Source organism: Drosophila bipectinata, chromosome 3R (assembly GCF_030179905.1).
Source record: "Drosophila bipectinata strain 14024-0381.07 chromosome 3R, DbipHiC1v2, whole genome shotgun sequence".
NCBI classification, from domain to species: Eukaryota; Metazoa; Arthropoda; class Insecta; order Diptera; family Drosophilidae; genus Drosophila; species Drosophila bipectinata.
Window position 1 is genome coordinate 19,080,156 of NC_091739.1, and position 27,841 is coordinate 19,107,996.

Here is a 27,841-nt window from a genome sequence, read left to right on the forward strand (position 1 = left end):
AAAAAATCAGAAAATCGATAAAAGTAATGCATTTAATGGAGTTTTTTGAGAAAAGTTTGACACCAAAACTAAGAGTCTTTGTGTAGCGAATATCTTCCATCGTCATGTTTGGCTTTGTAAATTTTTTCCGACGTTTGGCCTGCGGCGGTAAAGTTTTTAAAGTGCTGACTGCGACATTTTGCGAAAATTGAATAAAAATTGTAGTCGCCTTCGGGGCAAATCGTTCGATGTCGTCGATGGCAAATCCTTTCAGAGATCGCGCCGCTTATTCAATGAATGAGTAATTGATACTCGCAACCAGTTGATGGCCCGAGGGCGTGAATCTGCCATGGATGAAATCCCAACCCCGTCCAATATTCTCCCCCCGCGTGCGCGTATTTAGCCCAGATTGAATATCACTAACCATGGCTTAAATGTGAGACAATGTCGCCAGCTGGCTAATTTCAATTCAAGTTAATCGCAAATGAATCGCATCATCGCCGATTGCATGGTTGTTGAATGCGCTTAGCGGATGTTGGGGCGGATACAGCTTCGGATGGTGTCAGGATTGGACCAATCTATGGGTGACGGTGTGGTGACGGCGGTGTCGTCGGATGGCGGTTTCGCACGGCGGTGTTCGCCGGTCACGTTCCCAACCGCAATTAGTCGGCGACCCATTGTCAATTTCTGGGGGAGATGGCGGCGAAAGGGACGCGGGCAAGGAGATTTGATGTAGCTTCGTTATTTACAAAAGGCCTAGAGAGATACAAACACAGATATACGCACACACAATCAGTCCAGGGCCTAATGCAATCAATGTTAATGACATTATGTTGACAAATGTTTGCCATTATTGATGAAAGCCCGATTCGATTCGATTCGATTTGGCCATTCGCTTTTCAGGGCTTACATGGTGCCCTTCTATGTCAAATGTGTACCATAGAGGATGTGCGTGATCTGACCTCGCTGTCAGATTTGTAGAATGTTAATTAGAAACATTTAATTAGCACCAAAGTTACAGCGAGACCTCGTCGGCTATTCAATTTGAAAAGAAGCTTATAAAGCGTAATCGCATTTATTACAACCAATTTGTTGTCAGGCGATGTAGTATTATGTTTGATTTTACGAGGGCCTTTGTTCAAAATTCAATGTCTTTTATAAAGGAAGTACGTATTAGGAGCTATGTTGTTATCATTTCGTTTAAAACATATACATAACTCACAAGAAACCACGATAAAAGTTTTCTGACAGCAACAGTCTGGCTTACCACTTCCGTGTTCATCTTCAACTGAATTGGTTCATTGGTAGATTTTCCATTTGGAAAGTTTTGATGCCCACATATGCCCCGGGCGAATAAAACTGTTTTGACGAAGCGTTTGAAAATTTAGGAGTACTAGACTTCGCAGAGAAGGCCGCAAGTTTCATAACAAAAGCTGGCTATTAGCTGCAAAACCGCCAACAGCAATTGCTAGTGCTGCATGGCTAGAAAATGAAATGCAGTTTCGAAAGCAACAGGAAGCAATGATACACAGAGAAAAGACTTGGCCATAAATATTAAAAGTACATATATTCATTGTTTCAACTAGATGTGAATTTAAAGATATCTGTCTGAAATCTGCCCTGTTCTTAAATTTTAAAAAAGTTAATAAAGACATCATTATTTGTTGGCCTGTGAATCCTTAGTGCGATTTTCGTCTAGTGGCTTCAATGGACTTTTGACTTCCGATGTTTGCCAATGTGTGTGTTTGCCATTTTCATCTTGAGGCGGAACCCAGCACGCTGTCATGTAATTTTCACTGCTCGTCCGTTGGTCCTGTCCGCTCTATTCTGTAAGTCCTGCTGCTGAAGTCTGGTAGTAGCTGTTCCTTTCTCTTCTTGTTTTTTTTTTTTTTGGCCAACTGTCAGCAGAGTGTTCTGCCTTTATTTGGCTGGTCTTCCTTCCATATATGGGTATATGTATGTATGGGTGCACATGTGTAAACTGTACTTTATGTTTGGCATTTAAGCGCTGCAATTTCCGCTAAAGTTAGTAGAGCGACTGCTTCCGTTACGCAGCTGCCAGTGCATGGCATATAATTTAGGCATTAGCACACCCAGACCTGCCACTTTCGAGAGGGAAGTCTGAAGAATAAACGAAAGATGGCTCTTTCAAATCATTCAAAAAAGTATTTTCAAGTTGGTTTTCTGGTTTCTTTTTTAATTCAACAAACATTTCTTTATTATAATTGGAAGTTATAAAAAAAAACTGCCTGAACTTTTAAACTGCCCTCGTTTTTTTCCATCTATCTCTATAAATATACATTCTTGTTGGTCGGCACGGCAGGACGCTTTTTTAATAAAGCGCCGCCAAGTTTTGCTTGTTGCATGCTTTTACAAACACCCATACAACATATATGTGTATAGCCGTTGGATATAGACCACATAGGGACACGCACACATCCGATTGTATATGTCATCATGTCTTACTGCGATTTTTCCCTTCCGCTTGCAGGATCGACAGAATGCACAATCGTCCTGTGCAGGGCTTTTCATAGCCGCCCATCTGGGCTTCGACTACCCGGGCGTCTGGATTCACGTCGACATGGCCACGCCCGTTCATTGTGTAAGTGATTCGACTTTATTTTATTATGTTTTTTAATATTTTCATATTTATTTATTTTCAGGGCGAACGAGCCACTGGCTATGGAGTGGCATTGCTGCTAACGCTCTTTGGAAACCACACAAATTCTAAGCTGCTGCAATCCATCGCTCCATCCCAAGAGGAGCCGCCAACCAAACGGATGTGCCGCGATTAAGTGCCCCTCTCCATGTGCCTTGCCAGTAATTGTGCATTTCAAGCAACTATTGTCTAAACAGCAGCCAGTTTTTGTAGCCAAAAGGCCTTAAAATTTTAATTATTTTAGAAATACAAGAAGTTTGCAATGTGTGGTAATTTTCTTTGAGATTTCTTATAATGAGTATTGAATGCATTAATTTTTAAAATAAAGAGATATTTGAGAATTTTAAAATGCCTGAAAACTAAACAATAAAATCAAATAAATAAATATGAAACGTTTAGAGTTGCTTATTTTATTTCTTAAAGGTTGAAATTTTATATAAAATGGAATATTCCTATATCTAAGGTAAGTGGAACCTTTACATTTGATATAATTGTATTTGTTTTAGCCTTTTCTCTTGTTTAATTAATACATGTCCAAGTGCCGTTCGCCAGTTTGGTCCTTGACTTTTATTTCATCCTTTGGCTGTTCAATTAAGCTACGCTCTGCATGTCGCTGTCGCATTTGCTGATGTTGCTGTTGCTGTTGCAGGTTGCTATTTCTGTTGCATATATTTCTCTTGCCTGGTGCCCGACGTCTAAGTGGATTCATCACCATTCGCCATCACCGACGCCATCATCATCATCGTCAAAATGATCATCGTTAGAAATGGCATTCTCTTTCTGGCTGTGATAGTGCAATTGTGCTGGCTGGTGGCAACCGTTCTCGCCGACAGAACAAATTAAATTGCAACATCATTGTGTTACGTCGTCGCATCACATCGCTGCCGTCTTTGTTGCCTACTTTTCTGCGCACCAGAGTTTCATACTCTCGCGTTTGTCAGCTGTCAGGGATCCCCCCGGAGAGGAGGCGGGCACACGCCCCTGGCAACGCCCACGACTAATGCCAATGCCGTGCACTTTTATTTTCTACCTTCTCGTCTCCACCAATTTGCCTCAATTTTTATTTGCTTTGTTACGCCATTTGCTTTTCGGGGCGCTTTTATTGTTTAATTAGCTTGAAATGCGTTTATTTTCATTTGTAAGTGCTGTAAACAGCGCGTCGGGTGAGTTCTCTAGTATGTGTGCTCGGGTGTTTTTGTGTTCGTGTTCAGGTGATTTGTTAAGCCCCGGACCGGAGTGGAGTATGGAGCTGTTGGCCCCGCGGGGATCACTCGACCTTCGCACTTGTCTCCCCCACCATACTCAAGATAGGAATTGCGATTGCTATTGCACTTGCCATTGAATGGTGGCACATGCTGCCAGTGCATTTAACATTCCAGAGTGGATTCAAAGTGTTTTGCTACCATGGGGGTTATCCTAATAGGGCATTAGGTTGAGTTTGGGGAACGGAAGATTTCAAGGCCGTAAAAGAAAAACTTTGAACTGGGATTTGTGGAGCGTACTCGACAAAAAGTAGTATTTTAAATCAATTACTCTAGAGACATAAACATTTTGCTTAACACTTTGTATGATTTAATTTGTTCCCGGTAGATTATTTACATAAGTTACGCATATTTTGATAAAACATATAAAATGATTTGCATAATTGAATTACTACACTTAAACCTGCTTTCAGCTTAGCCGGTGCGATTATTTGCGCTCTGCACACAAGCGAAAATTATAGCAGCTTTGGTATTTGCGAAGCCAACACAAATATTTGACAGATGCGAAAATATTTTTATTCGTGTTATTCTATGATTAGTAATAAACCCCACCCCACCACCGGAAGCGAAAGGTAAAAATGTCCATAACCAATATTTAAATTGTGTTTTTTGCCTTTCACAAATTATGATTTTCCTCACCATTTAAACTGGGAAAACAACAAACGGCCGGGAAATTGGTTTGTTGACTGCAAACATATCACTCATACGACGCGTTGGCGGCAAGCGATCGACCTCGACCCCCATAGAGATTGAACCCTAAACGGCTTACCAGCTGGACTCAAGCAAGTGTTTTATCCTCGAAGGACGATGGCCGGAGCTGCAGCCTCTGGCCAGTGGCCATAAATATCTTCACACTGCGTATTGGTCAACAGACTGAAATGCACTTAAAGAAAATATAAGAAACTTCTCGAAATTTGAGTTTTAAAAATTATTCTTAAATAAAAAAATAGTATACTATTCTATTAGGACTATGATTAAAATGAAGTAAGTATATCTGTGTAGTAAATATATATTTTTGACTTTTAAAAACCTTTGTTTTCTGTGGGTCATCGTTCATTGTCCATTGCCTCTCGTCGGATGCCTCTGCAGCAGTTGACTTTTGCCGCATTGTCGCTTGCCCCCAAGAGCATTTGCTCGGTTTTTTATGCTCACAACTCAATTTGAAGCTGAAACAGAGACTAAAGCTGTGAGCTGAAGCTGAATCCGAAGCTGAAGCCAAACGGATAGAGTGCGTGCCATGGCACTGGAACAGAAGACGGCCCTGAAAACACAAGAAACAAAAGCAATATTAGAATTTGTTGCCGGGCCGTGTGGCTTTTGTGGCACTTTTCATTGTTTTTTCTCCAACATCCAGAATCCAGCATCCTTGTTTTTGTTTTTCGGTTTTGTTGCTGGTGTTGCTGCCACACGACAGCTTAACCCCAGCACAGCATTTAAGCTGCACAAGTTTCGAACAAATCCCGCCCAGATCCATAATTCTTTGCCGCACCTAAAGTGACAGAGATCTCGGCTTAGCGTGCCGTAGCCATCTTAATGTTTAATTTTTATGCTCTGGCCAATGAATTATGCAGGGTGCCAGCGAGCCACGGAGATTTCCTCTAATTCCCACTGCTCGATATGAAAAATAGATCATAATTTTTTCAGCCACTGAGCCCTGTAGAAAAAATAACAGATAAATAATAGAAAACGATGAGAGGGACACCGGACAAATTGTCAATTTATAAAGTGAAAGTTTCGGTGGGCTAATGGATGCCAAAAGTTTAATAAATAATAAATTAACCAAAGACTTTTGCGGTTAGGCCTGAATAAGAGGGAAAACAATTCGAGGCTTTCCGTTCTCCGAGGAGCAATAGCTGTCATAAAGAAAAACCCAACAACAGTTGGAAAACGTGAAAAGTAACCGCAGAGCAGGTGGTGGTGGCGATGGGCCGTGAGGTCGAGTAGGGTGGGGATGGCCTCCCTCTGGCGGCCATGGGGCAATAGCTTAAAATTAGCTATAAGCAAAATTACTGTAAAATGGTTTAAATGAGTGTAAGGGCAGAATATAATAAGCCCAAAGGCAGCGCATAATAAAAGAGCTAGCAGCCAGCAGCAAGCAGCCGGCAGCAGCGAGTGGTCGCCGGCGAAAAGCGAAACAAAAAAGGACGCAATGGGGGCCAGGACCTTGGCCACCTAACCAGCCCATACAACCGTCCATGATCCTCCCAGGGGGTGCTCTGTTAAATGAAGAATAAAGCAGCAAATACAAATACAAAATGCGCCGCGTTGTCTGTCGAAGTGCACAAAGGAAAATTTTACAAAGGAATATGAATATCATACAATTTTTTAAAAATGAGAGTTTTTTATTTGCTCAACTACAACCTCTTATTAAAGCTTGTAATACTTTTTTTAAAGCAGCATTTTTGCATAATTTTTTATTTGAGTGTAAGCCTTGCAGTCTGATGGCAAACATATTTTATGAGTTTTATTGTTGGTGCTGGTGCTCCTTTTTCTTGTCTCCTGGCGAGGCTGATAATAAAACTTGCCCGATGGCAGGCGGCAGAGCCCGCTGGGAGCATAATCGAGCCTTTTACTTTGCTCCTGGGTGGCTGAATGTAAAAATATGTCGGGTGTGGAGTGTGTGCGAACAAAAAATAGAAAATATTTAAAAGTCAATACAAGAAGAGAATTTTAAACATACTTTGTCTGACATAAATTTTTAAAATACGTATTGTTTTTAATGGAAACTAAGAAGGATTCCTAGAGATTGATTTCAGTTATTTCTTATATGATTTCAGTTATTAACTTATAGTCTCTTCTAAGCTAATATTCTTTAACTAGTTTTATACTTATTACTTCTTCAAAAAAGTTTATTGAAATCCAATGCTTTGAAAGAAATAAACGTTTTGTTCTTTTCTTTACATATTTTTGCAATCAAGACCTTGGGAAAAAAAGAGTCATAAAAATCGCTTAAAGGCGTCAAAAAAGGACCTGCACCAGGATTGACAACAACATGAGCATATTTAAATTGCTTTTGGGTAGCTAATAAAAAGCTTGTAATCAAGTGGGACGGTCATGGAGATGGGATGGGGTAAACTTTTAGCTTCAGCTTCAGTCGAGTCACAAACTTGGACATGTCAGGCACAAAAAATATATAAAATAAGAATGAAACAAAAAATAAAATGCAAAAAAAAAAAAAATATGCCACTAGGATATGCATGAGCAGGAGCTTATGCACAGCATAGCTCATGAGTTTTGCATGGAGTTGTGCAGTTGATAGTTTGTTGCCATCTTCCTGGCAGCCGGATATGCAAAAGGACCAGCAGCAGGGAGTAGAAAAGTGGGGGAGCAAGACTCACAGCAGCCAGGGCAGTAGCTGGAGTGGTAAGGATCCCTGCACTTATCCAAGTGCACAAAGCAACTAAGCAAAACACTCGTTGCAGCCAACTTAAGGCTAATTTAAGTGACTGAATCTGTATCTTTACCCGAGTGGGCTGCTGGATGTGAGAGTGTGTGAGAATGTTCAGGGTGCGTGTCTTTTGCTCCTTCGGCAGGACCCTCCATGGATTCGAGGAGCAGCTACGACTTTTACCTGGTCCAAAGTGTCCCGGGTTAAGCTGCTCATCTGCCTTTTCCGTTCAGCTTGCCATCATCAATGAAAATGCTCGTAAATTATGCAAGCCTAGGAAAATAAGCTGCACTCAAGTGCGTTCTCTTTCCTCGCCTTTTCTTTCATCTTACTCCTTTACTCCTTGCCTCCTTGGCCACCTTTTTCCGCCTCTTCGTCGAGCACTTTGCTCTTCTCGGCATGCACTTTGAGACGGTTGAACGGGGCGTATGCGTGATATTAAATTAAATTACACAACGGCCACGCAACGTTGCTGCCAGTAAACAGCATCTCAAGTACAGTCTTAATGCTTAATATCAGCTGAGCTTGATTACTTCCTATCAGTGTTTTTCCCACATAGCGTATGCTTTTAGATTGGCAGTTTTTTTGATTTTTTGGTTTATCAATCAATATTTGATTAAGAAAGAGGTTTCTCTGAGAAGCTAAAAAGCTGCTCATTTTATGCCATTTATTTGGGGCTTACAGAGCAAGAAGGTGATTTTTTATGTATTGATTAATTCAACAATAACATATAGTTTAGTTTAGACAATATTTAAATATCTGATAGAAAATATGAATTTTCAACTTGTAAATAAAAACTTTAATATAGTTTTTTTGCATTTAAAATTCAGAATGAATATAAACTTTTTAATTGGACCAACAAAGTTTATGGGAGTTTAATGAGATCACCCGTAAAATGCACATAACTCAGACGTAAAATAATTAAGGCGGGAAAATACGAAATAACAAGCCATGAAAAAAAGGCTTTTGGGCTTTAGTTTGTGACTTAAAGCGTCGTTTTTTGAGTTATAAAAAATAAGAAAACGGTAGTGCAAGTTGAATTCAAAGCGGAAAGGAGTAACAAAAGTAAAAGCAAAAGTTGCACAAGGCCCTGAAGATCCTGAAAAGGCCGGCAGACACGCATACATGCAAAAAATAGAGGCGTTGCACGGTCGAAAAACTTGAGCCTGGATGAACTTTGGCCTACGGAGGTTGGCCGTGTTTACCTTGGCCGTAAACTTGCCCGGCGACTTGCTGGCAATTAGTGCACCTTTCACAACGCCATCGCTGTATGTATGTGTATGCTTGTACAAGGATGTGTTAGGGAGTGGGTGTGGCCATTTAATTCATTTGAGGTGTAGGAAGCAACGAACACTGTCGCTTTTGCACACAATTTCTCATTCAGCCAAGAAGTTTTGCGCGCTCACAAGTTTGTAATTCTTGGCCTGTTAACAAAGTTCATAAATACTTGAGAAACTTGGCCGGGTTTATCCTGCAAAGGATGAGCGAAGTAGCCTTCTGAATCCACCGGCTCGTAATTGTTATTGTACTGAATTTATGGCTGAAAATGGGATCTTCGACTGGAGTTCATTATCAGTTGATTGGCCATAACATATATATCGGTATTAAAACGAGTTTAAAACTCTCTTTGCCCATTCGCAGTTCGTTTTATGGCCAGATACCAATCCTAATGGCTAGCAACTATTCGGTAAGTGCCTGACGATAAAATCGAATTGAGCATATTGAATACTTAGTAATATATTGCATGGCGTCCAGAGAGCCATATTCTGGCATCCACCGCAATTTTAGCTTCGAGCTGGATTGCAATTGAAAAGCGCAGCGGGAAGCGGGGAAAAGTGCTGTGTAAAGCCAACCCGACGTTTGCCAATATCAATGAGATCTCCGGAACCCGGGACTCAATTCGCTTTTGTTGCTCAGCTGCTGCCTGGTTCGTCTCCTAGTTCCCGGTTCGTTTGCTTCCCTCCAGCGAACATTTGAAATTTTAATTATAAAATATTGCCGGCAAAAGTTCTCAGGTCTGCGGCGCTAGACTGTGCTGATATGTTGGGGTATGTGCTACCAAAGACTATGACCGACACTACAGTAGAAACTACCTTGAATTACCTTTTACTTAATAAAAATATAAAAAAAGTTTATATCGCAGTTTTGTGAAAAGAAATTATTGAAGTTTAAGCAGAGAGTTTTGTAAAAGCCCACAGGTCGTATAAGTAATTTCTATTGTTTTTTCTTAAACTTAACCTAAACATACACTAAGATTTACTTTGACAGTCTAGCATTGTTTCACTGTCCTGACGAGTCCTGACTCTTTCATCCCACACACTCCGTAATCATGTTACACACACTGTGTCCTGACAGAAGTTCCAGCTTCAGGCGTTCCATCGATGGTTCGTTATCTGGCATTTGGCATGGGCTAGATCAATGTGGCGCAGGTGAGTGGCACAGGTGATGCTGCAGAACTGGAGAAGGATTCCTGAATGGCAGTGGCAGAGGCAGCAACAGCGGCAACGGCAGCGACTGTGGAAGTGGCAATGGAGTGGAGCGGCATGGAGTGGGCGTCTGCACTACTTCAAAAAGTAATTGTTTGCGATTTGGAGAGTGTGGCGTATGTCAGAAGATGCAGCTGAGGCTGGGGCTGTCCAGGCGGAGGCGGTGGATTTGGGATTGGGATGCAGTCAGGCAGCCATGGATGGCGAGACTCTTGAGACATTTGAGTGGCCAAATGGGCGAGCTGGAGGATTAAAGGGAGGGCATAACGATGACAGCAAACGAGTCCCAGTTAAAGCTGCCCCCGAACAGCCTTGGGCCAGAGCTGCGATTCCCCCTTGTCCTGCCATCTTCATCCTTTTGTCCCTTCTCTTTCTAGTTCTCCATTCTTGTCCCTGTCTCTGGCAGTGACTTTCGTTTTAGAAACGAGTTTATTTGCAGTCGAAATATGTCCCCAGACGGCAACAATAGCAATTAGTTCATTGTCAATAGTTTGCTCGTTGAAAATTTCAGGACTACCAAAGACAAGGACATCATCCTGGGGAGCGAGGCAGAACGAAGGGAGAGGAGGCTGCAAATTTAACTAAATTGTAATCGGAATATGCGCATGCAAATGGCATTAGCCTGAAATGCAAATTACTTTACGGCATGCCAGTTGCAAATTCAGACGAAGGATGAAGCCAAGGACAACAGTCATGAAGATGATGATCATGATGATGACGATGCTGGAGGACGATGACGATGATGTCGAGCAATAGGATGCAGTCAAATTGCTGGAGCTTAAGTGAAGTAAGCTAATTAATTTTGCATTGTGTGCTGACCCTCGTGCCATTCACGAACCACCTCCCGCCATCGCCGCCCATCCCAAGCCATGCCATTTTCCACTTGCCAACATCCGATTGGGGGATTGAATTGCGAATCCTTTGTCCCCGCCTGTTTACTTTTCATTAATTGAGTTGGCAAAAGTCGTCCATAATTTCCATGCGCCTGTCGCGGCTGCTGGCCATTAAACAATACGACAATACAGGCAAGTTTTCCCCGGATTTTCCCCCGGTTTTTCCTGCTTTTTTCCGGCACTTTCCCATGGCGCCATGCCTTCTCGTTAATGATGTCGTTGAGCTGTCTTGGCAGCAATTGTGCAAACTTTATGTTATCATCGTTGACATGGCCCAAAGAGCATTTCCGGGCTGGAAATCCTTTTATTTCCGCCGTAATTTTATGTATTCCCAACTGGGAATCGGAGTTGCGTGTGAAGGCTTACGTACTTACTTGAGCTTTACTTACTCGGCCATCTCGGCCATACATGGACACTGCACTCCATCGATTGCCTGGATATGCCCTTTGGGATAACGATGTCGATGCCGATGCCTTAATGCGCAATTATCCACTGAAAACTTGTTAATTTTGCATATTGTTATGCGACGTAGCTATAATCCAATAATTGAAAGGATGCTATTGTTTTGGAAGGTGTAGACACAACCATCCGATTTCAATATTCAGTGCGTGTTCTGTCTAATTACAATGTGTAATTGGCTAATTAAGTTAGGTAGCATCGACCTGTGTAGTATTTTACAATTGTTCATTGCCAAGATAGATATTTTGAGTAAATGTTACAATTTTGTATTTTCCTAAGCATGAATAATTAGTATTATTGAGTAAAAGGCAACAGGGCGTATGAGTTATTATCTTAGCTAGTTAGGTATTAATATATATATTGTTTTCAGGCAATATCTGATTTTACAAGCCACGAATAATTAGTATTGTTAAGCAAAAGATAACATGGCGTATGATTAATTAAAGTGGTTTATTATTTTGCTTGAAAGTTAAATTCAATTAGTGATTTATTTTGATTTCCCTATTTTTTATAAGGATTATCAATGTCAACATGACTTCGGATAGAGTCATTTGCCTGGCTGACTGGATACGGTGTCTCGTGGCACTTGGCTGACTATTACCTGGAGGGTCATCGAGTGAATTCTGATTTAATTCTCCTTCGCTTGACATACATATGCCATCCAGCGAATTTCCGCTTCATTACATTCGCAAACAATTTGTGGAGCGACTGCTGGGTGGGTCATGGGGATATATATGGGAATCTGTTACGCAAAAAGGAGCAGAGCGAGTCGGAGCAAAGTTCGAGTTGCTTTTTCCTGGTCCCGTATTCGCATTCTCAGTGGCTGATTTTGTTTTTGCCATTAGATTGGCAAACTAGCAAAAATGGAATGGAAGATTACGGGCTGCAAAAAACGGCAAGGAAAAGCGAAGAAAAAATTGGAAAAAGAAATAAGCGAAACGGTTTCTACGGCATTTGTGTAACCAAGCATAAAGATGCTCCCAAGCAAGTGGGCGGATGCATGCATACGAGAAGGTGGGCGTGACAGCCCTGAGGGTGGGTGGATCTTAGGGTGGGTGGTGGTGTTCGGGGGTCGGGGTCGCGCCCAAGACGACAAATTGAGCGAATGGATGAAAATTTCGATTTGTGTTGTAAAAACTGCAGTAAACTGCAAAAAAACATCAAGCAATATAACCGAATGGAATGTCAGCGGAACGGTGGGGTGATATTTGGTGGGAAAATTGCAAAGCAGGATGCGGCTAACATCCACCCATACACAAATACACTCGCATAAAAATAGATCTAGATTGGGTTAGAAAAAGAGACAGCGGCAGGAGGCATGTGGCATGGGGCATGGGGCATGATGGCCACTCTCGCATGTGCATAAACATTCGCTTGTTATATGTTTAACTTTTTCGTCGGGCAGAAAAAACATTTTTATAGAGTTTTGTTTTCATTTTATTTGCCATGTTTGTTTATTTTTATTTGCCGCTCGTTGCCGTTGCCATTGCCGTTGCTGATGCCGATGTCGTTTGTTGTTGGTTGTTTTCCCCCGGATTTATCCCCTCATACTAGCAATTTCTACCCAAAAATTTTCCTGCTGGTGTTTCACTATCTCTTCAGCTATTTTTCTTATATTTTGTAAATTTTTTGTTTGCCCTTCTTGTTTCGGCTGCACATTATGCTGTCTTGCCTTGTCCTGGTCCCTGGCCCTGGTTCTGGTTCTGGTCCTTCGATATCCTTTTTTGTCGTGCGGCGCAACGAGCAAATGAAAAATAAGCTTTGAAAACATTTTGCCCCATTTAAAGAACAACATTTCGTTATTGTCGTCGCCGTCCCCTTGTTTGTCTTATATTACAAGTTCTGGTCACCCAACATGCTGGACATTCTTGGTCTTGTTTTCTTAGCTTTTTTTTTTTGTTTTTATTTTTGTTGTGTCCTCTGTCCAATTTGATTTTTATATTCCTTTTTTTTTTGTTGTGTGTGGTAGTTTCTATTTCGTGTTGTGTCATAGATGAAATGAGTTTCTCGGCATTTTCCAGTTGATGTGCTTAATGGTGTTTGCTTTTACAACTTTCTATTTGCCAGTTGTTCTTTTGGCCACATCTTTATGCTAATCTCTGTCACACTTTTCCAGACGTATGCGGCCAAGGAAATAGTGTTTAAATATACTATTTTTAAAACAAAAACTGCACAGAATAAGATGTTCGACATCCCTTAAATATCTATTACCTTTTGAATAAATGATTAAATTTTTGGCTGTAGAACTGATAGCCTTCATTGCTTAAACCTACATAGTACATAGAAACCTTTTTCAATTGACGAGAAGAGATGTGAAATGATCTGAAGAAGGGGCCAAAACCAAAAGAACAGTCATTCACTCGGCTCCTGCTTGGTTGCTTTTAGTGTAATTAAAAATGCAGTCTACAAATCTCTTACCACTTTCTCTGCTTTTCTTTTTACATTTTCCTTTTTCTATTTTTTTCCTCAAATTTTTTTTTCCATTTGCAGCATACTTTCTTATGCGTTCTCCTTTTACTCCGCTGCGGCTTGTTGTTGTTCGATGTGGGACCTTTTGGCCACCGTTGCCGACAGGACTTTTTTCCTCTCCTTAAAGAGCTTTAAAACAGTGGCATGAAAATTATTTAATTCACCACAGTTCGCATTTAAACGCATGGCGGGCAAAACGAATGCAACACTAATTGCATTTTTTTTCACGCCATTTTCCGTTGATAAAGGGATTTGGACAACCTCGGTGACTGCCACTGATTTCGATGGGTATGGTGGCAACCAGAAGACGTCCTCCGGGGCGGTGGCACAAACTTAATTAAGCCCCAATGCCAACTGCCTACGGGTATGGGTGGGTGGTTGGCAGGCAAGTAAATGGCAGTTGGCTGGTGCAGCGTCTTTAATAAAGCGTGACCGAGAAGCCAACTTGGCCGCAGGTAATGAAAAAACCGATGACAATTTTTAGTTGCTACCATGAAAACATTTCAATTGCGGCTGCCAGGCTTTGTCGTATATCCTAGAGCATGGTCAGGATCAGCAAGGATAACAGTTGAAAGGAAAGCCAATATACTACTATGGTTTCAATATATTATATTTCTATGCACATATATCATCGCTAAAAAGTACTATTTATTTTGAAATAAAAAACGTAGATACTAGTGTAAGATTTTGCTGAAAAGTTGAACTCTACTATGTTCTTTTTCCATACCCTGAGCATTAGTTTCGTCTGCGTTTAATCACTTTGGTTGTGTCAGGGATTGGGAATATTTAGATAGATTTGGCACATTCCGCCACAAGTACACTCAGCTTCATTAGCTGCACTCGCCAAAGAAGGAGAAATGTGCTGCCAAAGCAGATTGCATGCAATCTCAGCATCTCAGATATTCTCTCATCTTGCATCCTGCATCCAGCATCTAGCATTCGGCATCCAGTATCCAGCATCCTTCAGGGCCAAATTTCTCTTTTCCCACGCAGGAAGTTCGGCGAGTGTGTGAGGCTTAAATAAATAATGGTCGTACGTCTTGCACTTTGATGCAGGGCATATCGACTCGCGATGGATGTGTGTTTTCTTTGTGTGTTCGAGGGTGTTTTTAAAGCGCTTAATTCTCATTTTGGTCCTGGCCATTTCTGCCGGCTTCCCCCCCGCATTCTATTCCCCTTATTTGGGCCACACTATCCCTCTGCTTGGTTGGCATAAATGCATTTAAAACAATAAATGCGCAAAGTGGAGCGCCGCAGGAACGCTCGTAAAGTGGAGCAAGCCAGACAAGAAGCCAGCCAGGATGTGCCAGCATGCTCCACTGGTTTCCAGTCCCGTCTCCCGTCCGCCCACTCCTCCTGATTCTCCTCCGTCACGGTCATTGCAAATTAATGGCCTTCAAAGTGGTTAAGCAGCAGGAGATGCAGTTCGCTGGACGCTCCGCTCGCCTTTCGTTTGCTGGCCACCGGGCAGCTCATCGAGTCCACAAAGAGCGCCGGCAAATTTTATGAGTTTCAACGGTGAAATAAGAAATTTTGCACAAAATAATATTACCCAAAGTGGGTAAAAAAAGGAAAGAGACAGAAATAATGGCAGAGAGAGAAAGAGAGAGAAAAGGGATATAGCTCCTGCGTTGCCTTTTTCCGTGTTGCCATTAAGTGCAAAAGGATTTTCATTCTTATGCGCATCCTGTGCATAATACAGCGGCCTCCGCACACGCAAAACTCATTGCCATTGTATTTGTTCAGTGGCTTAGGTAGTATTGCAACAAAAGGGGATTTAAGTTGACTAGAATTTTCATCACATCCCATTTTTATGTCTTTTGTTCGGCTTCTAGAACACCTTAAATGAACAATCTTCATAATTGAAATGAGTTTAAGCTTTAAAGTAAATGTATACTCTTCTATCACTTTCTTAAATCAATTTTGAAGCCCCTTTAAAACACGCCACTGTGTATATGTGTGTCCCTATCTGTGTTTGGCTGCTACCATATCTTCCTCCATCTGCCGGTATCTGCGTGTCTGTGTGAGTTTGCAAGGATATGCCAATTTATTGCACACACGAGTGCATTAGAGTACCAGAGTCCTTTGGCAGTGTCTCGCTCTCTTGTGCTTCCCATCGTCTTGTCTCTTTCGGGCGCTCTGCTACCCGTCTCTTTCCCTGGCCCGAATGCTGGGCCAGGCCAAAGTTTTTGTGTTCATTTGGCGATTGCGGCTGCTGCATGTCTGGCAGAAATTACTTAATCCTTGCGGTTTTCTGGAGCAGCAAGTGCATTCTGTGACCATTTCCCTCAATCCTGGATCCAATTCCCTCTCCTTGGTGCTGCCCCCTTCCGCATCCTCATTCGTTTTCCCATTAAAGAAATTGTAATTGGCATTTGTTGTTATTTAAGCAAGCTGGCAAAATCATTTATTTGTTCCTTTTAAAGTTCGCTGGTCCACATTGTAGAGCATTTTCAACTGGATTCCCCACCCTCAAGTGGCAGCTTCCTCTTAGCTCCCCTACCCGGAAAATTCTGCTCGGCACGGCGACTGTTGACTGGTCCGTCTTAGCGCCTTTAAATATTTGCCAGGACCCTTGGAGGCCTTTCCCCGCCAGAGCTCCCGCTGCCATTGGCTTTATTGCTCCCCGAATGGAGCGGAATCCCTTCCATCTTATTTTAAGCAGTGGGAGAAATAAGCAACATTAGAATTAACTAATTTTTAATGGTTTCTTTGTAAAAGATTTATTTAAAAAAAAAATTTGTTTTTATCCTATTTATTGTTATTATTTTTTTATAATTTTCCCCTTTAGTTTCTTGGATTTTTTTGCAGTGCATTGTTTCCTTCTGGTCCTTCGAACTCGAATGCATCCGCCTGAAGAAAGCTGTACCCTCCGTCCACATTGCAGATTACAAATAAATTATCGCTTAATAGTCTTTTTGCGTTGCCTGTTGTTGCTGTCGTTTCTGGCCAGGAAACTTAAGTCGCTCCTTTTTATTTGTTGGGGTGAGGAAAGTCCTGCTTCCATTGGGATGTTTTAATGTGGTCGTACCCTTTGATTCATTTTTAAGGGGCGTGTTACCAAAATGTAACGAAATAAATTAAATTTAACTGAACAAATAATTTTGTTTAAGTTCTTAATCAATTGCAATCAAGACAGTAAATGTGGGTACATTAACGTAGGGGATTTATAGGCCCAGTCCCAACGACAAGGTCTTTGAAAGTTAGGAATAACTAAAATCCAAATAGTAATGTATAATAAAGAGCAAATTTATTAAAAAAAATGTTGGTTTTAAATGTTACTTTATTTTTCAGTGTAGAAAAAAGAATCCTTCGGAATGAGTTGGCATTTTAACTGCCACAAACTTGCATATATATATATATGCAAAGGGGGAATTTCAATTGAGTTCATTGAATTCGATTTAAAAGCGAAATGGAAACGGGAAAAGCGTATGCGGAATGAATGCATTTTTTGGCATGGGGCACATGTCTGCCATGTCCAAAAGAATTCGAAGAGCGCCCAAAAAATAAGAATGAAAAGTATAATATTCAAAAATAAATGAATAAATAAAGGAGAGAAGGGACCACCACAGAACATATTTAAGGGCACTTTTGTGGTTGTTGACAAACCAAACGTGAAGGAATGTTAAAAAATATAAAAAAGAGAAACACATTAATTTATTTGTTTTCTCGTTTATTGATGATGATTCTTTTGTGTTCTTAAATTTCCATTGCACACTTAAAGGCTATTTACAATATCCGCTTGCCTAGACTAAAGTTAATTCCCTTTGTTTTTTACTTATGTAGTTCTTTAAACTCAGTGACATTTAATTACAATTATACATTCTTGTTACATTGCATATTTATTCTGCTGTGTTTTTCATTAAAGTTTTTTGTTTGTAAATTCTCACGTGCATTTCAGTTGCTTAGAGCTAGAAAAGTATTTCAACAAACGCAATAAAAACCGGAAAACAGAAAACACGCAATTCATCCTGTCGCCGCCATTTTGTAGCGGGCCGACTTCCGTGCGCCATATTGAAATGTCAGCGGCGTCAAAAGTCGCGCTGCGGTCATCCCAGCAGCCATTACCATTGCCCGGAGCTGCAGATGATGCACTTTGCCATCCGGAATGCTGGCCACTGGAATTTCACATGGGATTGCGAGGGCGAGTAAAAGAGATGGAGAGTGGGAAAGAGAGAGAGAAAGAAAAGAGACCACGTTTTTATTAATTTGCGTTAAAATTGTCAAAACAAGCAAGCGACAGTGCCGCGGTGTGTCATTCTGTCTGGAATCGTATTTATTTTTAATTAGCGGCCATTGACATTGCGGTCAAGTGCATTAACAGCCACTCACAAACATGGTTTGGCTTTTAATAAAATTAAAAGGAAATTTAAGAAAACTCTTGAAACAGATTAAAATCCCTAGTCATTTCCTTACCCGATCTGGAGTTGGTTAGCTTCTGATTCTTGAGGTCGAGGTCGTCGCGAAAGAGCTGGGCCGTCATGCTTGCCTCACGTTGCAAGTCCGGATATCGATCTATTTCCGCCACACATCGCAGATCCAGACCTAGGCGAGCTGGCGATATGGTTCGCTTTTGCTGAACCAGCTTGTTGAGTTGCAATTGATGATATCGCTGCTCATTGGCATAGAAATTCAATTGGGATACCACACGACGCATATTGTAGTCGTGGGCAGCGATCGTAGTTTCTATGCTGGGCAATAGATCCACTAGAGAGACCTACAAGGAATTATTTTTATAAAAATTAATAATAGTATAAGGTTGTGCCTTACCTTCAATCCATTTATATACCAGGTTATCCGGGTATAAAGGCTAGAAAAGTCAGTGCTGCAATTAACTTGGACAAAATCGTCGTAGCGATACATGGAGTGGAAACTGCTTATAAGAGGATTGTTTTGCGGGAGAGCTAAAATTATAAAAAAAATAATTATTTTAATCAAATAAAAAAGTAATATTGTATAGAGTTACTGTAAGTAAACAATATATTAATCCCTGATACCTTGGTTTTAAGAACAAAAGCTATTTTATCATGTTTGTGACATAAAATTCCACTGAAAATTGCTCAGAAAGATTGCAAAGTTGGGACAGATGACTTTTCCCTTGGCTGACTGCATCTCAGTTACGTCCTTAGCTAATTTTAAACGCACATTACACATGCAAATGGTGCACCTTATTTTTTTTTTAGCTGCTCACGGTGCTTCTGGTTTTATGGTTGTTTTTGTTTGTTTTGCGCAAATTCTCTATTTGCTTTTGATAAATTTTTAAAAATATTTTAACAACAGTAGTGCCGGGAAATGTAACAGCAGAGAGACTGCAGAGCCAGCGGCACAGCTACCCCGCATCTACAAGATATTTATTTTATATCAGCGGAAAAATAGATGATCATAAAACACATGCAGAGAAACATCCTGTGGAGCAAAAGTAAAAGCGAAAATAAGAGGAAGGCAACACGCACAAGCTAAAAGGAGCATGGACGGCGGGGGTAAGAAGTAGAAAAAAGGACGAGCCAGGAGGACGGCACAGTGGAGGCCCAGGCTCTGTGGCAGTGGCGGAGCTTTTCATTTTAGCGATATCCTTTTTAAGCATAAAGTGCTGCCGTAAATCACAGAGCCGCACACAAGCTCATGTACATGTTGGAGCGTAGGAGCAGCTAGGGTGCGCTGTGCGGGCGCTGTGGGTGTCTGGGTGTTTGGGTGTGCGGATGCGAATCACATGCATCTCTTGGTTACATTTTATGAACGCGCCGCTGTTCCTCTCGCGAGCACATCCTGAATGGCTGGCTGACTCGCTGGCTGCATGGCTCGCTGCTGCTTCACAGCTTATCCTGTGCGTGTGCGCCACCCAATCACCCGACCGCCTTGTAGCTTCCTCACCTCCATACCCCTCTTTGGCCACTTTGCCGGCTCGTCATATATGCAAACGGCGTTGTATGTTTCTTGCAGTTTTCTTCTCCCGTTGTTTACTATTAAAATATCACGGAAATTACACATTTTACTCTGTTTATGCTGTGCTGCAGCAAAAGAAGCAAAGCAGCAGCAGTCCGTGGAGCATTCGCTGACGCAGTAAAGGCAACCAGGAGTATACACCTGTGCACTGAAATAATTTCCTTTTAGTTTTTAAAATCTGGATAAACTTGTTGTCTTTTTAATGAGTAAGAATATTAAAGTCTATGTCTATTAATAATTTTTGTATGATATTCTGTATTTGTTTGTGTTTTAAACCCAGTTTAACTCAGCTTTTTTGGCTTAGTGTTGCCGTATTTGCATCACACTTCCCAGGTAGTTTTTAAACAAGTATACGTACTTGTAGATGGTTTGGTAGATATATATATTTTGCCCATTCCAGTTAATATAAGACTAACAATTGGAATTGCATTTCATTACTCAAGCACTCACCCTCGACGCTCATGTTGGCATCGCGTGCTGTTAGCTGGAAATGGGGTGCATCTCCGGACACTTCGCACCTGTAAACGCCCGACGACTGGACGCCCAATAAATTGAGCTCTACGCGACAGGAGTATTCGTTGCAATCGTTGCCGCCATCGATCAGCCGCACCCCCTCCACATCGAAGGGTATGTAGGTGGGCGGTGTGAGGGGCGAGTATCTGCGGAATGTGAAAGACAAAGATTGGGTGAGTGATGGATTCTGGATAGTGGTGATATATAATATTTAGCTTACAAAATATTTTATATTTGGTTGTTAGAAAAAAGTAATTTACAAATTTCAAAATATAAGAAAAATCAACAATTTGTCTTTATATTAAGTTTTAAATATTACAGTTTTTTCAGTAAAATTTCAAGAGAAAATAGCCAAAATGGCAACACTTGCAAAGTGGCTGAGAGATGAGCCGGCAAAGTGGCCGCAAATTGCAAGAAACCCTTCTCCCTTTCGGAAGCCAACTGATAATCTGCAGATGTGTGTCGTAGGCTTGGGTTAAAAGCTTTCAAACCCATCAACGCAAACTGGCCAGGAAATGGAGGAATCGTTTCTCTTTTTCGCCACTCGCAGACAAGTGGCTTACATGCACTCAACCTTAACTGATTGCCTATGTGGGTTCAACGTGTGGAAAGCCAGTTCGGAATACGGGGGGAACGCCAATACGATGGGCTAGTGGTAGCCAGAAGAGAACTGGGAGCCGAGGGCAGCCCTTTAATTTGTTTGGTATTGTGGATTGATGCTCATTAATCTCACAAATGCCTCAAAACATGTAAAAAGCGGAATCCACAACAAAAAGTGTTCAAGTGGAAAACTTGTCCAACACACAAACACACACACGCATACAAACAGATGTCAAGTGGTATTTTCTCAACCCCTCCCAAGGACCACATAAATAAAACCCTGGCCGAAGCAAACAAAAAAGAATCGTTGCCTACTTTTCTGCGCTGCCGTTGTGTTGATAAGTCGCCTTTGAGCGCTACTTGTTAATAGCCTTGATAGGAATGGTGTGGTGAAAGGGGGTCCAGGGGGCGGACAGAACCGATTTCGCATTATTTGCGGCTTAGGCGGTAACTGCGGCAGCAAATCAACAAATTTGATAAGCAATATAAACGCCAACCACTGCCGCCCCATGCTCGTAACAAGGGGATTTGTTTTGGGCCAGAAGCCTGCTAAAGTTTTTTTGTTTGTTTGGAGGGTTTTCATGAGAAATATAAACTAAACAAGACTATGCCAGATATAATAATTTTAAGAAAGATTTAACTTAAAAAAGTATTGGCTTTTTCAAGGAATTTATATAATTCACGTCTAATTAGGTTGGTTTTTCTTTATTACTTTCCAAGCTGACAACAAACAAGATGAGAATTATATAAAAAATATTAAAAAATAGTTTCGGAAGGCATGCGCAATTACCCGGTTGAAAAAACTTAAAAGTGGCCAAATGTTGCAAGTTTTTTTGTCTTTAAGTTGAAACTTGTTCTTTTGTTTGGTGCCCTTTGCGAGCTGTGTTTGCCTTAATTTGCATTCGGCTGGCAAGTGCAAGTGGAATTGCAATTGCAATTTGCCTCCAGTTGACTTTTACGTGCTGCTGTCTAATTAAAACTTTCGTTTTGCCCCCTAAGGACCCGCTAACTGTCTCGTTGCCTTTCTCCATTGCCGTCTCCGGACTTTTCCCTTCATATATTGCAGCTGTTAGTATGTGAACCAAAGTATCTGAGCGCGCTGCTCATTTTTAATTAAGCAAAATGCGAGAGGCAACTACTCGAGATTTTTCATTATACCGCCCTCACCCTCACAACACTCAAAACCATCAAAACCGCGGCGGCATTCTAGCTGAAACCTGACAATAATCAAAGCCCGCCCCCCCACAACGACCAACTGCCACTTGTTGTGGCCAAGTTGCGGCCAAATGGCCTTTTAATCATAATATTTGGCCACCACTACCGATATGTGCGCACTTTTGGCAATTAATTTGTTGTTTGTTTCGCTGGAAACGATGTGTGTGCATAAATAATAAATGCGAGATGAACGGCTCGAAGCTGTTGGGAAGTCGGTGGTTCTGTTTGGTCAAACATTTAAATTAATTTGCAAACACAAATTAATTTATTTAATAATTAATTGAGCAAGAAACTTGGTCTGACAATCAACATATTTGTGCGCTGGAGCCCAGCAAGGGCAGGAAATAGCGCTGGGGGCTCAGAGGTCGGCGGGGCACCATGACACAGATTCCCGTGCATCTGACAGCTGCGTGTTGAAATAAATATCATAAATTATGAACAGAGACTGTGCGTCTCAAAACGATCAGGTTGCCCTCATAATTATGTAATAGCATTGCTGAACAATTTAAGAAAGGATATTCCAATGATTAAGTTATAATTCCTTGATGAAGATTCCCCAGTTAATTAAAATGCAATTGTTCGATAATTGATTTATTGCATGATTAAGAAAATTAAATGAGTTGGCTTATTTGGGAAATTTAATTGAAAATAGGATTTGTTTTTCTTTGAAAATTGTTATTGTTGTTCCATTATTATTTTTAATCTGTGACGCACTGTATGTACCATTTATAAATATGTTACGATACAGGCATGTCCCTCAAAAAACAAACATTTGTATATTCGCACCCACATGGGCTTACACTTCGTACTTACCTAAAAAACTCTCTTCCGTTTTTGTACCACTTAACCGAATTTAACGTGTGACCACTTATGTCATAGCTGCAGGATAATGTCACGTTATCACGAAAATCAACAATTTGTGGCACATTGATGTCAGTCACACGTAGACACTGAATGCGCCGCACAACTGTGCCACAGCCGGATGGAATCGGACCCAGAGTTGGAGTTGTTTGGTTGTTGTTGGATGGTCGGTGTATTCGGGTTGTCGGTGGCATATTCCGATAGCAGCGTGGTGGCAAGGATGAGAGCAGAGCAGAGAAGTGGTGGTAGAAGGTTAGTCTCGTGCAGCGAGATGAAAAACGTCAGATAAAATGATGAGAAATGCCATAAAAATGCTGAATAAAAAGAGTAAATACGAAAAAGTGGCAACGAAATGAAAATGTTTTGCATTCGTCTGCCTTAAATTGAGGCATTAAACCAGCCCCACAAAATCCTGATGCCATGTCATAGATTGTATGGTAATAAAAATTATTATTTGAACCTTTTTTTCAAAAACCATTTGGGCAAGAAATCTTATTCCCAAAAAAAAAAAAGATTAAATTAACGAAGATTGTTCTTTTTATATATTAATCTATGTTGTAACCTTTTTTGGATCACTTTAATTTAAGAAAACTGAAAATAAAAGCAAATATTCAGGAGAGAACTTTAAGAAGCAAGACTACTAATTTAATTTGTAGAAAGTCCCGACACTAAAACTCAGACAGAATCTTAGGGAACAAAAAAACTCTCTAAATGCTGCCGCCAACAACAATGGTAACTACAACTGGTAGTCACCGCGTTCTGGTTTTTACAATTTCCAGAACGTTTTTAAGTGCAAACAGTGAAAGCAAAAAAAAAAAAGTGCCGGAAAGAAAATGCCGGAAAAAATGGTTAATATCATTAGCTGCAATGGGTTTTTGTCGTTGGTGCTGCGGTGATGGTGCTGGAGCTGGTTCTGGTTCTGGAGGTTGGTATGCTGTTTTTCCACTTTCTTACATTTTTCGCTAAATGCCGAAGTTGCTGCTGCAAATTTCCATAATCTTGGCCCTGTCATGCCGCAGTTGAAGTTGCAACTTGCAATTGCAACTGGAGCACACTGCCGCATGATAAGCAAGCAATCCGCGAGACGACGCCAAGTGGATGCCGACAACTTGTGCATAATTTTCGCAAATCGCATTAGGTAAAGCAACAGCAGCTACAACACTAGCAACGCAACAGCAAACAGTAACAGCAATAGCAGCAGCAACATCAACAGCAACAGTTGCAGTGGCAGCACTCGTGAATTTAATTTGTCGCAGTTTACAGTTGAAATAACTTGCAAGGATGTCAAAAGTTACAATTGCCGAAGGCAGGACGAGCAGTGTATTTATTTTCGGTGTGCTTGCAGCCGAAAAACTCTTTGAGTTGCTTTATGCACTTGAGGAAAATAAGTTTTGTTTAGGCCTTGGGAAATTAGCATGAAACATACAAGCTATCTGAAGAGATTCCATTCCAAAAAAGTAACTAGTTATGGTAAAAACTATGGTAATGGTAGTATTTACATACTATCTGAATTCCTTTGATTTTATCCTTAAATTTAAAGTGTATTGGGATTTGTAGTAGGAGGGAAATGGGGTAACTGGTTTAAACTTTCAATAGACAAACAGACAAAAGTGACTGGCTGCGATTGCAGGCGGAGCCTGATGCTGATTCCTATTCTGACATGAGTTCTTTGAAGCATGTCAAAGCAGCCGACAAACAACAAAACAGCAACAGCTACAGCAATGGCAATAGCAACTGTAAGGGCAATAGCAACAGCAACAGAAACAAGGACAACAATGGCAAACACATTTGCAAATGGCAGCGGCAACCGCAGCTTAATGACAGCCGTAGAGGAAAAGTAAATGGAAAACTTCACCTGCGCGACTGAGAACAGGACACAACTGTTTGCGGTTGTGCGGGTGTGTGCGTTGTCTTTCGCTTGTTCGTATGTATGTATGTATGTATGTAAATAATAAAAAAAATAAGTACATCAAATACAGACAAAACGAAACTTTTTTGCACGGCAATCAACGCACTTGAGTGAACTTTGCTGCCTAACAACCAGAACCAGCCTCAGACTCAGAATCAGATTCTGAATCAGGACCAGAGGCTCAAGACCAGGATAAGAATGGGAATGCGTCTGAGGCAGGGAGAGGTTCAGTCCAAGACCGAGAAACAACTAAGGCAGCACATCAATTTGTACTTGCTTATGTGCACTTAAAAAATAGGGTAATTTAAAAAAAAAAAAGAACTAGTTTTCTATACCATTATGAATCAGAAACTGGAAATTAGGAGCAAATTAAGGTTAGATTATAATAGAAATGTTTAGGGATTTCTTCTTTCAATGCATATACATTTTTTTGTAGTGTATTCTGCCTTTCTCCTTAATATTCGCTCTATTCCCTTTATATGTCTGTCTGGAAGCATCTGTTCGCTTGTGGCTCATGAAGCTACGCAAACAAAGAAGACATCTCAGCCAGTTCTAATGAAAGTCAAGGGCCAAAAACAGTTCAATAAGCTCTTCTGCTCTGAAGACTTCGAAGGCTTCTCTTTAATATAGGAAAAAGCAAAGCCGAATAGTTGCTGAAGATCCTGAATTTTGCCTATTTTATCTAGCTGAGGGGAAAATCCGCTTTAAGCATTTGCCGCCAACAAACGATAAACGCTCGAACAGACAAATCTGCAGTAAACCAAGTAAAAAGTAAGCAGCCCAAGGATCTAAAGGAAAAACGATGGAAAAACGAGGGGCCAACCGTCTATAATTTGCATACAAATGCGGGGCCAACAAGGACAACGACAAGTGGGTGACTTCAAGTCCGGGATTGGATTCCGGGCTCTCACTCCCACTCCGAGGTGGGAGTTTGTTTTAGTTTGGCTCTGGGCTGCGTTGCGGCAAACAAACACAAATAAAGATGCTAATCTCAGCAAAGCGCACTAGCTCCATCGAATCAAAAAAAAAAAAAGGGAAAAAAAAGCCAACTTCTAGCATCTAAATGGCAAGCGAAACGAGCAACACGAGCTTGGGCTAGTTGGCCACAAAAAGCATGGCCGAGATTCTTCAGCTGATGTGCGTGGTTCTCTTGTTTATTTATTTTTTTATTTCTTTTGCTTTTATTTTGGGCAAATCCCATTTGGTATGCAGCTGCAAACGCGTGAACGTTTAAACTTGATTTCAAGGACCTAGATTCAGCTTGAACTTGAGTTGCAGCTTGGAGCTTGGATTTGGATTTGGCAAGAGGCTTTGTCAGTATTTTTCCCCAACCAATCTGTCCGCCCAATTTCAAATTGGGGGAGTGTAATTTTTGTGTGCAAACATGGCTGAGACATCACATCGTTTACCCAGCCTCGGGGGGAAGGGCAGGCACAAAGGCGGAAAGACGACAGGATGGGAATCCGAGAAGGCGGAAAGAGAAGTCGACATAACGCACACTTACTAAAATTGAAGACACTTATAAAATCGGCAATTTGTTTAAATAAACTTTATGGCACTTGAGGCAAGCAACTCCAACCAACAGCCTCTGTTGTAGCCAAATATTTATTTTTGCAGCAGCCCCTCCGACCCATATTTTGCCCAACTGTTTGCAGTGAGTTTTAAGAGCGTCTATAAATTTTAGAAAAGTGCAAATAAAATATAGCGCCCGAGACTTCCTTGCCACAGTTTTTATTCGGTGGTTCAGTGGTTCGGTGGGGTAAATCCTTTAAGGCTCACTGCGGGATGAAATTGTCGCATTTATGTTTGGTTTATGCAAATGTCATGCCATCGCAACCGAGTGTCATGGCATTTGTCCTTGTCCTTGCCATTTGAGGTTGCTCTCACAATGCATGAACTCGTTAAAGAGTTCAGAGCTGTGGAAACTGTGTGCATTGTTTGTCATTTTTTACTGGTTCATTTTTGTAATAAATACCATCTGCATATCACAAATTTGAATAACTAAAAATAGTTCAATAAATTGAAAAATAGTAAATGTGAAATATTCGATGCAAATTTGATTTTTAACGAGTGCGAAATAAACATGGTAAATTGATTTTGTTGATGGAATGCATATTTCGATTTAGGACTCGGTTCCTGAATTTCAATTTCATACTATTGTGAATGCAAAATACTCATATTTGACAATGTTTTCCAGCTGGTTGCTCTGTGAACGTGGGAACTAATTTGTATTTCAATTATCATCCCAGGCTGGACCATCCGTCGTCCTGTCCGTACCACAGTCGACATGGACTACTACAGAGTTGGTAAAGAAACTTTCTGTTTATCTCCGGCAGACACATTAAGGCTAATTGAAATTATTATTTTTATTTCGATGCCAAGTTCTGTTCTCGTCTCGGTTCACTTTGCCTTTCATTCGGCCATAATTAAAAGTGTATTTAAAAAACAATTTCGGAGGCATAAAATTAACATAAATTGATGCGGTCGAGGTCGGGTCAGCTAAGAGAGAGAATCGGGTCGAAAGGTGGCGACACCCAAACAAACACATTTATTGCTATGCTAATTCGTGTTCGGGTCACACAGAAGCCAAATGCACAATGGCGGCGAGCGGAAGCGGAAATGCCTAAATGACTATGCCGCCGCTGCCGTTGTGTGTGTGCGTGGATGCCACAAAGTTGCCGAGTTTGCCGTAAAAAAGGTTCGTTGCCATCTTTTCATGGCACTCGCAAAAGGATTAAAAGCAAAAGGCAATAAAATGAAAAGTTTCAAATATTTTCATTATTATAACCGGCCGCAGCTTTAACTTACCCAACAGAATGTGCACGACCAGCTGCAGCAGCCAGTGGCCCAGGTCCATTGTCCTTAAAGCTCCCGGCTTCCGGATGCGATCCTTTGCCTGGTCCCTGGCCACATGGAACGGTATCGGGATGGGCGAGGCCTTGGCGTTGGCGTTGGCGTTAGCGGTAAACTTTGCTCTTTGGCCAAACTCAATGGCCGGCCATATTTTCTATTAGTCGAAACTTTTATGGAAAACTTTTTCGACCCTACGCGACGTCTCTCATGATTACATCGGCGTGTATCTACATAGATATAGTTTCGATATCGATAAATGCCATTGACAGGTCAGCAGCGGGCCATTGAGCTAGAAAAATAAATGGAATGGAGAAGCCTTGTTACTAAAAAGAAATCGATGGCTTTTTTGTTT

The 27,841-nt window shown here is 41.1% G+C and overlaps 2 protein-coding genes across 4 annotated transcripts in view; one reads left to right on the forward strand and one right to left on the reverse strand.

The window, feature by feature from the left end:
* Positions 1-3,034, forward strand: part of grsm (granny smith) — a 31,247-nt gene extending 28,213 nt beyond the window's left edge. For all 3 annotated transcript variants that reach the window (XM_070280939.1, XM_070280940.1, XM_017249078.3), the window contains 2 exons: positions 2,471-2,581; positions 2,643-3,034. In XM_070280939.1, the coding sequence (XP_070137040.1) occupies positions 2,471-2,581; positions 2,643-2,774 (243 nt within the window). In that variant the 3' untranslated portion in view covers positions 2,775-3,034. The remainder of the gene's footprint in view (positions 1-2,470; positions 2,582-2,642) is intronic.
* A 14,217-nt stretch (positions 3,035-17,251) lies between these two features.
* On the reverse strand, positions 17,252-27,590 carry beat-Vb (beaten path Vb). Its single transcript, XM_017249305.3, has 6 exons — positions 27,445-27,590; positions 22,680-22,833; positions 19,989-20,197; positions 18,366-18,499; positions 18,012-18,312; positions 17,252-17,713 (listed from the first exon to the last, which is right to left on the reverse strand). Exons 1-6 carry the CDS (start codon positions 27,491-27,493, stop codon positions 17,562-17,564), a joined length of 999 nt encoding a protein of 332 aa, XP_017104794.2. The 5' UTR covers positions 27,494-27,590; the 3' UTR covers positions 17,252-17,561.
* Positions 27,591-27,841: the final 251 nt, after the last annotated feature.

What these genes read in the sequence shown, in the direction of transcription:
- beat-Vb (XM_017249305.3), bottom strand. Translation starts at nt 27,493, where the DNA reads ATGGACCTGGGCCACTGGCTGCTGCAGCTGGTCGTGCACATTCTGTTG. An exon ending in GGTCGTGCACATTCTGTTGG is followed by an intron (nt 22,834 to 27,444) that starts GTAAGTTAAAGC and finishes GCTGTGGCACAG; the next exon opens with TTGTGCGGCGCATTCAGTGT. An exon ending in GGTATATAAATGGATTGAAG is followed by an intron (nt 18,313 to 18,365) that starts GTAAGGCACAAC and finishes AATTCCTTGTAG; the next exon opens with GTCTCTCTAGTGGATCTATT.